The sequence below is a fragment of the Colobus angolensis genome, unplaced genomic scaffold (genome assembly GCF_000951035.1).
Source record: "Colobus angolensis palliatus isolate OR3802 unplaced genomic scaffold, Cang.pa_1.0 Scaffold41, whole genome shotgun sequence".
Classification (NCBI taxonomy): Eukaryota; Metazoa; Chordata; class Mammalia; order Primates; family Cercopithecidae; genus Colobus; species Colobus angolensis.
Genome location: NW_012117488.1, coordinates 7,604,946 through 7,622,676, shown reverse-complemented (window position 1 = coordinate 7,622,676; position 17,731 = coordinate 7,604,946). Strand labels below are relative to the sequence as shown.

At 35.9% G+C, this 17,731-nt stretch overlaps 1 protein-coding gene across 1 annotated transcript in view; it reads right to left on the bottom strand.

Annotated features, from left to right (window-relative positions):
- The window catches only part of TTLL7 (tubulin tyrosine ligase-like family member 7), a 132,763-nt gene that overhangs the window by 84,135 nt on the left and 30,897 nt on the right, over positions 1-17,731 (bottom strand). The window contains exons 2-3 of the mRNA XM_011956144.1: positions 1,074-1,274; positions 730-861 (exon numbers count right to left, since the gene is read on the bottom strand). Of these exons, the coding sequence (XP_011811534.1) occupies positions 730-861; positions 1,074-1,098 (157 nt within the window). The 5' untranslated portion in view covers positions 1,099-1,274. The remainder of the gene's footprint in view (positions 1-729; positions 862-1,073; positions 1,275-17,731) is intronic.

The window sequence follows — 17,731 nt, the reverse complement described above, 5'->3', positions numbered from 1 at the left end:
TGGGAGGCCGAGGCGGGCAGATCACGAGGTCAGGAGATCGAGACCAACCTGGCTAACATGGTGAAACCCCGTCTCCACTAAAAATATAAAAAAATTAGCCAAGTGTGGTGGCGGGCGCCTGTAGTCCCAGCTACTGGGGAGGCTGAGGCAGGAGAATGGCATAAACCCAGGAGACTGAGCTTGCAGTGAGGTGAGATCGTGCCACTGCACTCCAGCCTGGGCTACAGAGACTCCGTCTCAAAAAAAAAGAAGAATGTAATGTGTTACTTAAATTTGGGTATTTACATATACACAAACCCATGAGGCTGGGAACATTCAGGTTACATATGAATATTGGAAAGACCCATTTTTTCTTTACATTCATAAATTCAAATTTGTCAGGTCAGTCATATATAAACCTATTTTATTATGAAATTCAAAGCTTGGAGAGCTAACAAAATTAAACTTCAAAGAAAAATACAATGCCAAGTCCCTTTTTTCAGCTAAGCTGTCTAATCATATTAGTGTTTGAACTGAAATTTTAGAAATCAATTGGGATCTTTTTAAGGATATCATCCTCTACCGCACAGAAAAAGAATCCTTCTAACATGTTAGAAATTTTATAGAAGGCGTTTAAAAATCCATTATATAAAAGATAGTTATCCCTCTGGATTTCCACATTGTTTTTAACACCAAATCAGTTTTTCCAGCAATTATGAGAATCCCATGATTGATTCTAAGCAAACCTACCAATTTCAAACTTTGTCCCGGCAACATTTGCTGTAATGGTTCCCTTCTTTTTCTTCTTTCTGACTTTCCTTTTCATTGTGCTTTGATAAGGTAATTCTGTATTCAAATCCAGGGGACAGGGTCCCTGAATAACTTTTAAAAAATGTAAAATAATCAGATAACACTGAAATAACAAAAATCTATACCAGACAACACAAATACCACCCCCGCCCCACATCAAGCTAAAATTATAAATTCTGGTACTTTAAAAAGTTCCTGATTAATTTTTAATACTTTAAAAAAATTAACAGTAATGATGTAAAACACCTCCATACTTTGTAACATAGTTAAGTCAATTTCCCTACCTCCTTCTTGAGGCAGAGATGGCATTATTGCCTGTGCTGATTAGCAAGCAGTGCGTGCTGCTGTACCAAGCTCTCAGGAAATCTGGAAATTCCACATTAGCCTAAGTAGGATATGGCCCCAAATCACTGAAAGTTCTTATCATATTATCTTGGTAGAATCCTCAGATTTCAGGATACCAAAGTTATGGGATAACAAGGTACCTGCAGTGATTTTAAAACAAGGTCATTTAGAAAACAACTTTTTTGAAATTTTTTTCATATATGCCAAGACTATTCTTTTTAAAAGTCAAGTAAGGTGAAAGTTAATGTGTTCAATCAACAAATAATTGTGAATCAGTTTATTAAACCTTATGCAAAATGCCAAGTGATGGTTTCCTATCCTGAAAGAATGCATAGTCTAGGGGAAGAAGTTTTATTAAGTCACGTGTCACATGTGTATTTAACAAATAATATACTATACACAAACAATAACAGCAATAACAATATTCACTACCATTTATTGAATACTTACTATCTTAGGCATTTATATTATACCATTTAATCTTCCAAAAAACCTGTAAGGTAGAAGCTCTTATCCCCATCTTACAGATAAGTTGAGCTTTGAAAGGATAAATTATTTTGTGTATCTTTACAAAGAAAATTTCAACACAGAGATTAAAATGAAGAGCCTTCTAATGTCAATGCCAGAGTGTCTTATTTAGAAACCCAAACAACCTTCAACCCAATGCCTGAAGCACTGCTTTTAATATGAGACAGTGAAAAGTGTCAGGCAGGGTAGAGGTCACATGTTGACAGAATGCAGAGAAGTGATTCCTTTATAAGGGAGTATGGGGGATAACTTAACAAAGTAAACCACATCTTGAATTGTGCCTTAAAAAATGAGAACAGTTTTGAAGGACACAAAATGGGCGGGGTCATTATTGTGATAATTTTATTCAGGCACACAGAGGAATGCAATAATGAATGAACTAATTTGATCTGGCTACATCTCAACATAGCCGACAGTACACTTTGCTTGTATTTTCATTGTAAATATATGAATGTAGGCATTTATGCCCTAACAACACTATATTGCTTAGTCTGTACTATCAACTTTCCAATTTCTCCTTCTTATTGTAAGAATCCTTCAGTTCTTGTAAAATATCTATAAACACAATGAAAAATGACAAAACTAATTATGATAAGCAAAGGTATAATATAAACACCTTTATTAGATGTTCAAGTTTATCAGAAATTCAGAAACATCCAACATTCAGCTACATAAATTGTGACTCCTATATCACCCCAAATATTCATTATTATTAATGTTTCCATATTAAAGAAAATTTAGGGTTTTATTTGTTCTCAGGTATCATTTTTACTAAAATGATTCTCTAGTATAATTCAATATCAAAACTGGGGAACTTTTATATATTGCAGACCAACCATAGGTAGACACTCTATTAAGCCTTTTAAATATTTTATCTCATTAACAAACTTTAGGTATCATTTCTCCCTATTTTCCAGATATAGAAACTAAGGCTAGATAAGTTAAATAAATCAAGGTAACACAGCTTAGAAATAGAAAACTTAGACTATAAATCCAATTCTAATTATTCTATTCAGTAAGCTCCCCTATTTTCAGATCCCATGCTAACATAATATATAGACATATGAGAAGTTTGCAACCCTACTGCAGTACATGCCACAAGATACGGCTATATTCTGGGAATTTGCAATACTTCAAACAGTGAATTCACAGTAAAACATCTCTAAACTGGTATCAGCTCCCAATATCGAGCTGGAAACAGACTAGATCACTTCTCAGAATAAAAGAAAGGAGTAGTGTAGCTTAGTTCAGTTTCTTTCTGGAGGCTCTTTGAAACCTCAGGGAAGTAACTATTTGAGTTTACAAGTTTTTTGTCCAACATCTTGTTACTGGAGTAAATAAAGATCCCCTTTACAGTAACAGAATACTTATTACATTGAAAGTAGGTGACAAAGTCAACAAGACTTTGAAAACAATGTTTGCCTAACTATACTAGATTCTATAAACAAATTTGTTAATTTTTGACTTAAATAATAAGCCAAATGACTGACTTGTACAGAGTTCAAAACAAGAACTTTTATCTCTTCCCCAAGGCATACAGGAATTTAAAGTTCTTAAAATTAAACTATCCATGTATGTGCTTTACTTAATTCCATTTACGCTTTAGTCAAAGTGCTTTAACAAACTCACGGACTTCATTCAACCACGGCAATTCTAATCAGCTTTATTCTAAGCAAGACATGTGAGATGACAGATTTATCCAACCACTCAGTTGAAACCATAGTTACTTACTTTCCAAAAGCAGAAAACATGTTTCAGTTACTTCTGAAATGCTTTAAGCCAATGGCTTCTCAACCTTGGCTGCAAAGCAGAATTGCCTGAGTGAGGAGCTTTTGAAAATCCTACTGCGCAGGCCACACCCCAGAACCCAGTGGGGCCCACCCATCAGCATTTTTAAAGCTCTTCACGTGATTCCAGTGCAGCCAAGGCTGAGAACCTCTACTGCAAGCACGCAATGACAATGAAACAAAAAATAGATAATTATAATAACACAAGAAATTATAAGAAAAAAAGTAAAAGAAAACTCATAACCTTTTTTAAAAGATCAAATAGGTAAAAATTACCTAGAAAAATCCTGTTTTCCTATCTAGTTCAAAAAAACAAACTGAGAAAAAAAATTTGAAGGCGAGCACAAAATGATTTTTAATTTAAAGAAACTATTTACAAAAGGAATCAATTTTCCAAAATTTCAAGCAAATGTTAACATTGAACATAGAACTGCCAAGCACCAACAGATAGACAAAAGTCAAACAAAACCAAAATAACTCCAGTACATTTGTGCTAGAGTATCATTTCTTCTCTATTCTTCCGCTGAGCTTCTACCACACTTAAACGCCACATAAAATACCACTTTTTCCTGAAAGCTTTCTCTGATTATATCTGAAGAAACTCATTTCTCCCTCCTCTGGGCTATCAGAGACCTTATTTTTACCCCATCACAATCACCTGCCAAAAAGATGGTTTTTTTCTATCTTGTTCACTCCTCCGTTCCCATGTCCTAGAATAGTGCCTGACCATAGTGTTCAATAAGCACTTGTTAATGCATGCTATGGTTTGAATATTTGTGTCCCTCCAAAATTCATGTTGAAACATAGTCCCCAATGAAATAGTGTGATGAAGTAGGACCTTTAGAAGGTGATTGGGTCCTGAGGGCTACTTCCTCATGAATGGGATGGACTTTGTAATCTAGGTTTCACACAGCATTAAACCTTTCCATCCCTTCTACCATGAGAACACAGCATCCATCTCCTTCAGAAGGTGCAGCAACAAAGTACCATCTTGGAAGCAGAAACAGCAGCCCACACTGTCAATGAACCTGCCACCACCTTGATCTGGACTTTCCAGCATTCAGAAATTTGAGAAATAAATTTCTATTGTTTATACGTTATCCAATTTGCGGTGTTTTGTTATAGCAGCACACACGGGCTAAGGCAGTGAGTTAATAAATTAGTTAATTAGCCAGGCACCATGGCTCATGCCTATAAATAATGCCAATACTTTGGGAGGCCGAGGCAGGAGGATCACTTGAGACCAGGAGTTTGAGACCAGCCTGAGCAACATCTCTACAAAAATTTAAAAATTAGCCAGGCATGGTGGTGCCCGCCTGTAGTCCCAGATCCCTGGGTGGCTAAGAAGGAACGATAGCTTGAGCTAGGGAGATCAAGGCTGCAGGGAGTTGTGTTCTTGCCACTGCACTACAGCCTGGGCAGCAGAGCAAGACTTTGTCTTAAAAAAAAATCAATCAGTCAATTCATGAGAGCTGAGAGAAAAAAGAAATAGTCATGGAGCTCTGAGAAGCAAATACATATAATTTACAATATATTACTTTTCACTTTTAAAAAATGTTATTTATGTATTGTTTTATTCATTTATATTGTTTTTTAGAGACAATCATAGCTCACTGTAATCTTGAACTCTTGGGCTCCACAATCCTCCTGCTTCAACCTCCCAAGTAGCTGGGACTACAGGTGTACACCCCCACAACTGGCTTTCATCATTATTATTATTATTATTATTATTTTAGAGATAGGGTCTCACGATGTTGACCAGGCTGGTCTCAAACTCCTAGCTTCAAGTTATCCTTTCCCCTCAGCCTCCCAAAGTGCTGAGATTACAGGCATGAGCCACTGCGTCTAAATCTTTTTTTTTTTTTTTTGACACAAAGTTTCACTCTTATTGCCCAGGCTGGAGTGTAATGGCACAGTCTCGGCTCACTGCAACCTCCGCCTCCCAGGTTCAAGCAATTTTCCTGCCTCAGCCTCCCAAGTAGCTGGGATTATAGGCATGCACCACCACGTCTGGCTAATTGTTTTGTATTTTTAGTACAGACGGGGTTTCTCCATGTTGATCAGGCTGGTCTCGAACTCCTGACCTCAGGTGATCCACCCACCTCGGCCTCCCAAAGTGCTGGGATTACAGGCATGAGCCAATGTGCCCGGCCCTAACCCACATTTATAAGTGGAAAAAGCAAAGTACGTAAAAGTTTACATATTACCCTGCCACTTGAGCAAACCAACAGAGGAATACATGGAACATATCCACTGAGCAGTTGTGGCCTGCTACGGCTAGGGGTGGGGCTAAGGGAGACTTACTTGTATATACACCTTTAGTACTCTGTGTATGTATTACCTGTTCAAAAAAGTAAAATATATGTGTTAAAATTCTGTATCAACATTATCATGTTGATAACCAAAATCATCAAACTGTGTTTTCCATTTAGGTGAAAATACTTCTATTTCATTTAAATGAAAGTATAATATGGTGGAAAGAACACTGAACAAGGAGTCAAATCAAAGTCCTATCCTTTAATTTTCCACTTAGCAGATATAAATTCTTAGGCTGCAAAAGTAAAAGATTTATTCTTTCCACCCCTAAAGTCTAAAATGGCAACCAATAAAGATAACATTGCTGATACATTTTATGGCAAAAGATGAAGACAAAACTTCCTTTATGTAAAAGAAGGAAACACAAAAGAAACTCAGACCTTCTCCAGCAACCCCACAATCCATACCCCAGTAAATATATGAGCTCTTTGTGCATTAATTTTTAGCTCACCCAAAGATGACTAAAACAATCAAACAAAAAGTCAAGAGGATCCAAAAATAGGGTTAAGTTAAAAATACATAAAATAATATTAAATAAAAACATAATAAGAGCAGTTTTGTGGTGACAAGAGGAAGGAGAAAAGAACCAGTACAAACCAGTATCTATTTTCACACAACTTTATTTAGTCCACCCAACAAATACCCAGTACCTTTTATTCCCATTTTATATATGGGAAAATGTAGGCTCCAAGGTTAAGAAACTTGCACAAAGTCACACATCTAATAGGCTGAAGTGGTTTATGTCTTCTACCTATCAGAAGAAGTATGGGAAGGAAACCCATATTACTTCCCATTTTTTGTGCTACCTTCAAAATTCAGCCTTTAAATACAACATATTGAAGATTTTGCAAAGATGCTTGATTTTGTTTGATTGAATCCCCTACATTAAAAGCTGGAGCCCAAGGACATAGTGAGAAGGCAGTCCTCTGAAATCCAGGAAGATGGCCCTCACCAGGAACCTTATTGTCTTGAACCTTTTTTATCTTAAGACTTCCTAGTCTCCAGAACTGTGAGAAGTAAATATCTATTGTTTAAGCCACATAGTCTATTATACTTTATTATAGCAGCCTGAGCAGACAAGACATTGAGTCCAGTCTACCCCTGGCTTCACACAGCAGATAATTAAACTCTATCCTGAGCTTGCTACGGATTGTAACAATGATAATGAGGCAGAGGAAGAAGACGACAAAGAGGAAGAAAAGGATGGGGTTGATATCATCATTTATGTAAAACATCCTATGTGCCAGGTACTTTTTGAGATTTTTAAATATAAAACTCTGACCTTCAAAACCCTAAAAGATAGATTATTACCCTCCTGGGTAATTGTTTAAAGAAAAGAGGTATAATGAACGATATTGAAAAATAAGTTATAAGAAAATGTTAAAGTAACAATTTTGCAAATATGTCTCAAGATAATCTTCTCCAGATCCCTAAATTGTAATTATCTGATGAAAGGTATTTCTACTATTCAAAAAAATAGAAAAATAACAAATGTAACAAAAAAAATTTATCCAAGTAAGCTTTTACTTTGAGGCAAAAACACTCTCCACACACATTAACATTATTTGCAGAGAGGTCATTACAATTAAGAGTCAGAAATCTATTACTTCCTAAAATTTATAAAAATAAGGCAGTTGATTTTTACATGATGCGAAAAATAGTATTTCCAAATATCAGGTCATGAATAAAGTTTTGTCCATTTTTGTATTATCATTAATTTCATTAAATTTCAGCACTTGGCTCCCAAACCAAATTTGATATATTTTTATTGTCAAAAATCATGCTTTTTCTTACATGAAAGAGAATAAAAGTGAATGAAACATGCCACTTTTTAAACATCAAAAATTAAAATGCTTATTTGTTTTGAATATTATTCAGACTGGATTTAATGTCAGTTCTAGACTAGTGCCTCTTAAATTGTAATGTGCACACCTGGGACTACTGTTAAAGTTCAGATTCTGACTCGTTAGGTCTGAGGTAGAGCCTGAAAGTCTGCATTTCCGACAAGCTCCTAGGTATGCTGGTCCACAGACCACACTCTGAGTAGCAAGGCTCTGGATGACCACAATGTTTATCATCATACAGATACAATTTTTTTAACTTAAAGCCCTTCTTTAAAACATATAAAAATTAGAAAATTATAACATGATTGAAAAAATCATGTAGGTGATTGTGAAATTATATATTAATGTCTAAAGGGTTCCATGAGTCAAAAAATAAAATAGGTTGGGAAATGCTAAACTTGAGCATCAGTATCATCTGTGAACTTCTTAGAAATGCATATTCTCAGGCCCAACCCCAGAACTTCTGAATCAGAAATCTAGAGGTGAGGCCCATCAATTAACAAGCCCTCCAAGTGAATCTGATGCAGGCTAAAGCTCTGAGAATCACTGCAGTAGAAGGCCAACAGCTGGTGACCAGGGCAGATCCTGGGAAGTGGGAGAACACCGCTGCTGGAGTCTATTCCCTCCTATTGGTCTTCTGAAGCAGAACGGTGTGGGTGACTTAGAAATCACCTGGCCAAGTAATGACTGGAGGAGAAAGCATTTGTCCAGCAGGACTCTCACTTTTTTTTCATAATCTGCTTTGGAGAGCATCTAGAAAAGAAGAAATCTGCTACAAATGATCTCACTTGCTACTGCCAACAGCCCTGGTAAGTGAGATGAGGTTTGCTAACCTAGAAAGACAGTTTACACCCCTTGTTTGACCCCAAACCAGCTACCAATGCTCACTAACCAACACACTCATTTTGTAGAAACGCAATCCACCAAAATAAATTTATGAGGATTAACAACAACCACAAAGATTAGTAATATACCCTCTACGGAGAGTCAAAAAATTGTAGAGGGAAGGGAAAGGAGGAATGCAAATCAATATCAACAAGGGAGTGAAGACATTGCAATATACTCATACAATGAAAATACTATACATCAGAGATACATGCTGAATCACAAATGAAGATTCAAAACAGCTGATGAATACATAAGTATATCATTTACATAGTTTAAAATTATACAAAATAATATATATTTCTTATAAATTATGAAAAAATTATGAAATAAGCATGTAAAGAAATATATAGGAATGATAAACACCAAGTCTGATACCTCTTGAGAGGAAGGAGGATGCAATAGGCAGTTCTACGGAGAGTGAGCACCTGTGTTCTTATGCAAAGAATGTAATTCTTAATATAAAGAATAAATACGCAATTATCATGGTTTAGGCATTTGAAATAAGAGGTAGAAATGAAATAACCACAATACTCTTGCTTGAATCATTATGTGTCTCTTTGTAAGTATTGTGATATAAATCATACTGCTGAAACTTAGGTCTGATCCTGACTCATAAGCAATGTGAAGTCACTAAAGGACTCTAAGAGGAGTAATATAATCCAGATTTATTTTTGATAGATTACACTGGCAGTTATTGTGGGGGCACTAGTGGAGACCGAGAGTCTTAAGAGGATATTATAAAAGTCCAAGAGAGAGATGATAAGAGCTTGATCACAGATAAAAGCAACAGACATAAGGAGAAAGAACACTGCTATTGCAGTATTAGCAGAATAGTAGCAGAACTTGGTGACTGATAAGGAAAACGTAATCCTGGATGATTTTGCAGATCTAGCTTAAAGAGTTGGGGAGAAGATGGCACAATTCATCAAGAAAAGGTTTGCAGACAGAAGAGCCAATTCGAGGGATGAGATTATTTCAGCTTTGTATTTGCAATAAGGGTGGATGAAAATAAACAGAAAATAAGACAATAGAATTAGTGGAGATAAGACATAAGGGAATCCTCTACTTTTATAGGTAAAATGGTTTAAATTAAACACAAAAGTCCCTTCCAAAGCATAACTGCTCCTATTTCTGTCCTTTCTGCCAAGAAAGGACAATAGGTTTCAAAATGCACAGCTGCATGACTGGTATACAAATGACATCACCCAAACAACTCTCATAACAATAAAACATTGCCATCACTCATTGTGTGTACAAGTTGAAAGAGTATTTAGAGAAGCTACTTACTCCTTGAACATAGTAACTTTTGTCTCCCTTTCTCTGGCTGGGTCGATTACCCAAAGCTGGATCCGTCATGTTCTAGACCTGAAAGAACCATTTGATCAACTACTTCTAAAAACCTGATAGGAGCCAAATATGATATTACATAAGAATAAACACAAGAATTATTTATTCATTCTAGTAACAATTAATCTTGACCTTGAGTGACAGTAGCTCCCACTAATGTACTTAATACTTATTTATTTTTCAAATTGGCTGTAGCCTATTCACAGAGCCTGGAACATAGGAGTTAAACTGCCGAGCTACCATATCAGGGAAATACAGTTCTCTAGAAGGTTTTTTGAATTTAAAATAATAAAATTTAAACTGTGCTAATTTCTAGAATCAGACAAATTTGTCACAGTTTTCAAATCGCTCTAAATTAAATTTAATACCATAAAAATTAAGCCATGGTCCAAGAATTATGCAAAGTTGGGAAAAGCCATACGGAAAAAGGTAAATGTATAGTATGTGTAATTAGAGCAACCATACAAAAATGTCTACTAAACTCTGTGGCCTGTCTCGTCTTTGGAATTTAGCCTATTGTGACATGAAAAAGCAGGGACTGATAAACGGGTAATGATAACACAGCATACCTTCAAGGCATTTTCTCTTATTAATATTTGTATTTCCAGTACCTAGGATAATGAAAAAGCAGAAAAGCTCACTCAATAAATGGTGAAATGAATAAAGTTCAAAGCAAATAACAGCTATAACTCGGCTGTTAAAGTGACAGAAGACAAGGTTATTTCATAATGTATTCATCAAGCACTTAAGTAGGGTCAAAAGCCCCTTTGGGTATATTTCTCCTACAACATAATATTTCAGTTTTAAATAGTTCTCCAGTAGCCTAAAAAAAAAGTCTTACTTGCTCCCTATGAATAATATGTGATGTAGTCAGTTAACTTTTGCGTATCTCATTCACTTTTGTCAATCCATTTACCTCTCCCATTTCCTGACCCTGCAAAGAACTATACCAAACCTAAGAGAGTTGAACTTCATATCCTCAAAACACCCAACCTGTGCTTGACTACACGAAGACTTCTCTTGTTCTGAGCTGTGGAGTTGAAACTTAGGGTCCGTTAGACTTGTCTCCTGATATTTCAATAACTTTGATCACAAGGTTTAAAAGAGAGGGACTAGGGGAAGCAGAGAATTTCTAAAACAGCCAGTTCATTCTTTGCCAAAAAATGCACAATAGATATCAAAATGTGCAGCTGCTTAGTTGGTGAACAATTGACATCACCCGAATGTCATTTGATGCCAGCATTTGTAGTTTTTAGTGTTCAAAACTTAACTCTTTAACTTCCCCTGAAAACCTGATATTCCTCTTATGTTCCATATCTTGGTAAAGGGTATCACTATATAGCCAAACATCAAAGAGATAGATACATTAGAATCATCTTTAACTTTTCCTTGGACCTCTTACTTTGATACTTATTCAAAGCACAGCTTACTGCTTATTTTATGGTTTGTATTAGTTTACTATTTATATTTCCATCTACGTTTATGTCTTAAATCTTAAATATATAAAATTCATTGAATTCTTAAATAAACCTCCTATGGCATCCATATTAGTTAATAATTTAACAAGTAATGAAGACAACTAGCTCCTTACCTAATAGTCATTCACTAGTTCTTCCTTACTAATAAAACACCTATTCCATTGTTATTATTATGGGTAGCATTGTGCCTAACTAAATAACTACATTTCCCAGACTTCCTTACAAGTATACATGACCTGGCCAATGAAGTGTAAGTGGAAGTTGTTGAGCAGGACTTTCCAGTAAAACATCTCTAAAGGGAAGTAGACAATCAGTGGACACTCATTTGCTTCTCTTCCTTCCAACCTGGAATGCAAATGTGATGGCAGGAGTTGCAGCAATCCAATGTGACATTGGTTATGCTCCATCAGTCTTGGACTACCTATCTCCAGAGAAAGTAAACTTCCATCTTGTTTAACATTTCAATGTTATTTGAAATTTCTGTTACCAACAGCTAAATTCATCTCCTAATGGATGCTACTCTAATAAAAATTATTATTCTGTTTTCTAAAAAACATACATAGCCTAAACACCAAGTCAATGGCACAGTTTATTATTTTTGCCATAGCCTGCTTTTACCTATTTTCTTGTAACCACAATCTGAATTTCCTCTAGTGAAGCACTACTTCCTCATTCTCAAAGCATATGCTTTGGGTGGAGTTGATGCCAATCCCAGCTCCAAGGATGCATACATGACTTAGGACTAAACAATCATGGGATCCCATCCTCTTGACCATGGAATTGGTTCAGAGATGAATACAGGATCCAACTAATACCAGTGAGAATCAGGCCCAGTACTCATTTTCAGAATCTGGAAGAAGACAGGTTCTTTTGTGAGCTGTGTTTGAACCTGAGAGGATGCACTACCTGCAGTTGCTGGTCCCCATCCTGCCTCTACACACAGCCTGTGGATGAAGTCAACGTGAAGGAGGCAGAGCAGAAAGAGAGAGGGATAACAGATTGCTAAACTTTTCAGTAATACAAACTGAAAAAAAAAATCATGTTTTTTGCTTAAACCACATTCCTATCCAAAACAAATAAGGAACTTAGATTCCATTTTTTAATTTAAAATAAAGAAAATTACTTCAAAATGTCCTTGCATAAAATGCCACAACTCACGTGAAATAAGAGACTTCCTTGCATGTTTCCTCCATGAGACAACTGACTGCTAGGTAGCAGCTTTTAAAGTGTCTTTTAATATACATATTCTCCAACCTCAAACACACAGCTTGGAGCACAGGAACTAAACTGCTGAGCTATCATATCAGGGGAATACAGTTCTTAGAAGGTTTCTTAATTTAAAATAGTAAAATTGCAATTGTACTAATTTCTACAATCAGGCAGAATTTGTCACAGTTTTCAAATCCCACTAAATTAAATTAAATCCCAGAAAAAATAAGCTATGTTACAAGAATCATGCAAGTTTAGAAAATCCATATGGAAAAAAGCAAATGTACAGGCCTAGTACATAAAATGTTCTGTATACCTTCCCTCAGTTGTGTGTATAACCAAAGATTTTAAGGAGGGAAGGAATAATAAGGCTATTTTGGTTTTAGATTATTAAACTAGCTGCAAAGTTAATTTATGAAATCACCTTTGGAAAGAAACAAAATACCAACAGACTTTACCTGAAGTCCCTCTCCAAAGAAAACTAATTAAATTCAACTATATTTTAATACGTTTAGCTCATTTTAAAATAAGAATCTTTTCCAAACCCCACTCCAAATCTTTAAAAACAGTGTATCTATCTGGCACCACAATCTTTGCCATGAAACCAGTCCTTTTATAGAAATGCAGAGGAAAAGAACTATTTTTGTCCTTCATTCTAACAAACAATCATGGAATGCAGAATAGAATTGGTGCCTGAAATTAACCAGTGCACAATAATATAATCTCTGTAGATACTCTCAAATGTGCAAATTTGTTTTTTCACTCATTCTTTCTTCTCTTGACCTCCACCTTCCCTTCTCACAGAGTAAACACTGTAGAAAAGTATCACCAATCTGTTTAAACTTTAACTATTGTTTCATTATTTTATTCTATATCTCTTGTTAACGCAGTAAACGTGTTTTTAATACTCATCATCTTATTGGGTGTTCTGGCAAGTAAAAAAAAGTATGTCGTCTGGCTTCAACATACACGTTTTTCTTTCAGAGAAGTTCAGAACTTTTCTTTCAGAGAAGTTCAGAGCTTTGCAGCTTTCAGAGATTCACAGCTCCAAAACTACCTGAAATCTAATAATTCAACTAAAACATGCTGACAGTGATCATATCAATGATAGATTCATTCAAGAATGACAGTGTTGATAAAATTATACATGTAGCATATACTCACAGTGTGCATCTCAGTTTTATAAACTGAATATTATACTAAATCAACAAAGCTGATTTTCAGTTGTGCCTCCTGGGATTTGAATTTACTGTTTTTTAATCCTACCTAGTATTCAAAAGTATCCATATATACAACTCTTACTAGAAAAAAAAAGTGCATTCTTTAGAACAATCTTAATCAATGGACCACAAAACTGTCATCTATTTCTGCCTTGAACTGGCTTTGGTGAGCATGCCACGTTGCTGGAACTTATAGATTATTTTGAAACAGGTTCATCTGTCTCTCCCCAGTCAATCTATTTTTTTTAAATAGACTTGCTTATATTAAGAAAATTAAAAAGATGAATCTTACAACAATATTGATATGGTTTGGTTCTGTGTTCTCACCCCAAATCTCATCTCGATTTTTTTTTATTACTATACTTTATGTTCTAGGGTACATGTGCACAACGTGCAGGCTTCTTACATATGTACACATGTGCCATGTTGGTGTGCTGCACCCATTAACTCATCATTTACATTAGGTATATCTCCTAATGCTATCCCTCCCACTTACCCCCACCCCACAACAGGCCCTGTTGTGTGATGTTCCCCTTCCTGTGTCCAAGTGTTCTCATTGTCCAATTCCCACCTATGAGTTAGAACATGCAGTGTTTGGTTTTCTGTTCTTGCAATAGCTTGCTGAGAATGATGGTTTCCAGCTGCATCCATGTCCCTGCCAAGGACATGAACTCATTCTTTTTTATGGCTGCATAGTATTCCACAGTGTGTATGTGCCACATTTTCTTAATCCAGTCTGTCATCGATGGACATTTGGGTAGGCAATACCATTCAGGACATAGGCATGGGCAAGGACTGCATGTCTAACAAACCAAATACAATGGCAACAAAAGCTAAAATTGACAAATGGGATACTCATTTTTGCAATCTACTCAACTGACAAAGGGCTAATATCCAGAACCTACAAAGAACTCAAACAAATTTACAAGAAAAAAACAAACAACCCCATCAAAAAGTGGGCAAAGGAAATGAACAGACATTTCTCAAAAGAAGACATTTATGCAGCCAACAAACTTATTAAGAAATGCTCATCATCACTTGCCATCAGAAAAATGCAAATCAAAACCACAATGAGATACCATCTCACACCAGTTAGAATGGCGATCATTAAAAAGTGAGGAAACAACAGGTGCTGGAGAGGATTTGGAGAAATAGGAACACTTTTACACTGTTGATGGGACTGTAAACTAGTTCAACCATTGTGGAAGACAGTGTGGCGATTCCTCAAGGATCTAGAACTAGAAATACCATTTGACCCAGCAATCCCATTACCGGGTATATACCCAAAGGATTATAAATCACGCTGCTATAAAGACACATGCACACGTATGTTTATTGCAGCACTATTCACAACAGCAAAGACTTGGAATCATCTCAAATTTTGATCCCCATAATCCCCACGTGTCAAGGGAGGGACCTGGTGGGAGGTGACTGTATCATGGGGGCAGTTTCTCCACACTGTTCTTGTGATAGTGAGTGAGTTCTCATGAAATCTGATGGTTTTATAAGTGTTTAGAAGTTCCTCCTTTGTTCTTCTGTCTCTTCTGCCGCCTTGTGAAGAAGATGCCTGCTTCCCTTTCCACCATGATTGCAAGTTTCCCGAGGCCTCCCGAGCCATGCAGAACTGTGAGTCAGTTAAACCTCCTTTGTTTATAAATTACTCAGTCTTGGGTAGTATCCTTATAGCAGTGTGAAAATAGGCTAAAACTTGGTATTATAATACTTGGTATGCAATTTTAAATGCTCTCTCTAAATACAGTATTGTTTTTTGCTTTATGTGATTATTTAAATATTTCATTTGAATATCTTCTTTAAACAACTAAAATATAAGCTTCTTGAAGGGAATACACAATGTATACATTCTGCATTCTCTACAGCGCAGGCATTGTGCTCTGCATTTTTAAGTCCCCAATTATTATTTATTTAAATAATTAAATATTTCAAACTCTTCTTTCTCATCAGTAGATCTGACTTCTACATTTTGACCACATCCCCAAAGATCTTAGAGTCTGACAACTGAAACTTTCCACCTGCTATTAAGTAGGTACTAATTGGTGAGAATGCTAAGATCATTTAGGAAGCTCAAAATGATGTCTATGGCAAATCAAGATTTGCTATCACATGATTAATATTATGAATAAAAGTAAATTCATTGTGACAATTAACGTTATGTGTCAACTTGGCTAGGCCACAGTACTCAGATATTCGTTCAAATACCTGTCTGGATGTTGCTTTGAAGATACTTTGTAGATGAAATTAACATTTAAATCAGTAAACTTTGACAAAAGCAGATGACTCTCCATAAATAACGTGGGTAGGATTATTATCTCATCTAATCTGTTAAGAGAAAGCAGACTCAAGTCCCCCAAAAAAAGAGAGAATTCTGCCTCACACTGTCTTTTGGCTCAAGCTGCAACATCCGCTCTTCCTTGGGCCTCCAGGCTGCTAGACTACTCTGCAGATTTTTGACTTGCCAGCCTCTACAATTGCATGAGCCAATTCCTCTCTGCCACCCTCCTCCCTCCCTCTGTCTCTCTCTGTCTCTCTGTCTCCCCCCAACCCCACTCCTTATATATAATTGATTCTGTTTCTACGAATAACCCCGACTAATACATTCATTATTCCATAGGATCAGCTACATTTCATGAAACTACAAACCTCATTTAAAATACTCTATGAGGCAAGAAGGTTCTGGATAAAATGATAAACCAACCTAAATATAACCACAGCCTTTAAACTAAGGATGCCAGATCATTATGAAAAGAAGGAAATGGATAAAGACAGTTGTATAAAGAATAATTTACAGTATTTATCTCTAGAATTAAGGAAATGGGTAGAAAATAGAGATTGTCTATAACCACCATCATATTTCTTTGGTTCTATCCACACTGTTTTTTTTTTTAACATTTAAAAACCTCTAAAATTGTGATTATCTTATAATCACTGTCTAGTGTTAGTCCTGACACCATTATCACTGCTGTACATACACATCAAAATTGGCAGAATCCACATCAGAAGCTGAAAGAAAAACCCAGAAAACAGTGAAACACTCTTTTAAGAAATGTGGCATCAACTCTCAATGGCCAGAGAATGATGTTGTGTGGAAAAACATAGATAATGAGGGCTGAATCAAGAAGAGGTTCAGAGGAGTCTGTCTTCTAATGTGAAGAAGTTTATAGAATGTCTTAATGAATTTATTTTACTTAAATTTTCCCTCTTTTATATGGATGAAAGTGATGCAATATTTTTATACTACCTTTAAAGGGTTCTTTCAACATGTATAAAATAAAATTGTACTATTAAGAAAGCACTGTTGCATAGTTGAAATTGCAGAGGTTTTTTTAAAGTAAATAAAATAATAGTGTATCCTATAACAAATAGGATCTTAGATGTGATTTTTAAATGCTTTTTTAAAGCAGTTAATTGGCTATCAAAATTTTACAGTACAAGAAAATTTCTAAGGAAAACAACCACCACCTTTTGCCAACTATGCCAACAGTTCTCAAACTTGAATGTGCACCAGAATCTCCTGGAGAATATCACTAGATCCCATCCCTGACTTCTGGTTCAAGGCAGCACAATTCATTCAGACCTCATCTTTGGTCAGGGCTGAGAATCTTCACGTGCTTAGACTGGGAAGGATTAGCTCAGAGGGGAAAGGGCTGAACCTGCAGAAGGAGGACACAGTGTCTGCAGCTGCATTGTGGTAGGGGATGCAGTGACTGACTCAGGAACGAGCTATTTCCAAATCCAGTTCTAACATCAACAATCTGCATGGTAACTGCACAAGGCACTAAGGTTCCCAATTATTAACCTGAAAAAAGAGAAAGTGGAACTAAGACCCCTTTTCACTCTAATATTCTAAAATCTTTGGCCACAGAAAAATAGCATAATTTAGTTGTTCATAATCTACATAGGTTTTCTAACTCAAGCCTTCACTCAAAATATAACTTTTAACATTCCAGTTAAAACTGTATCCA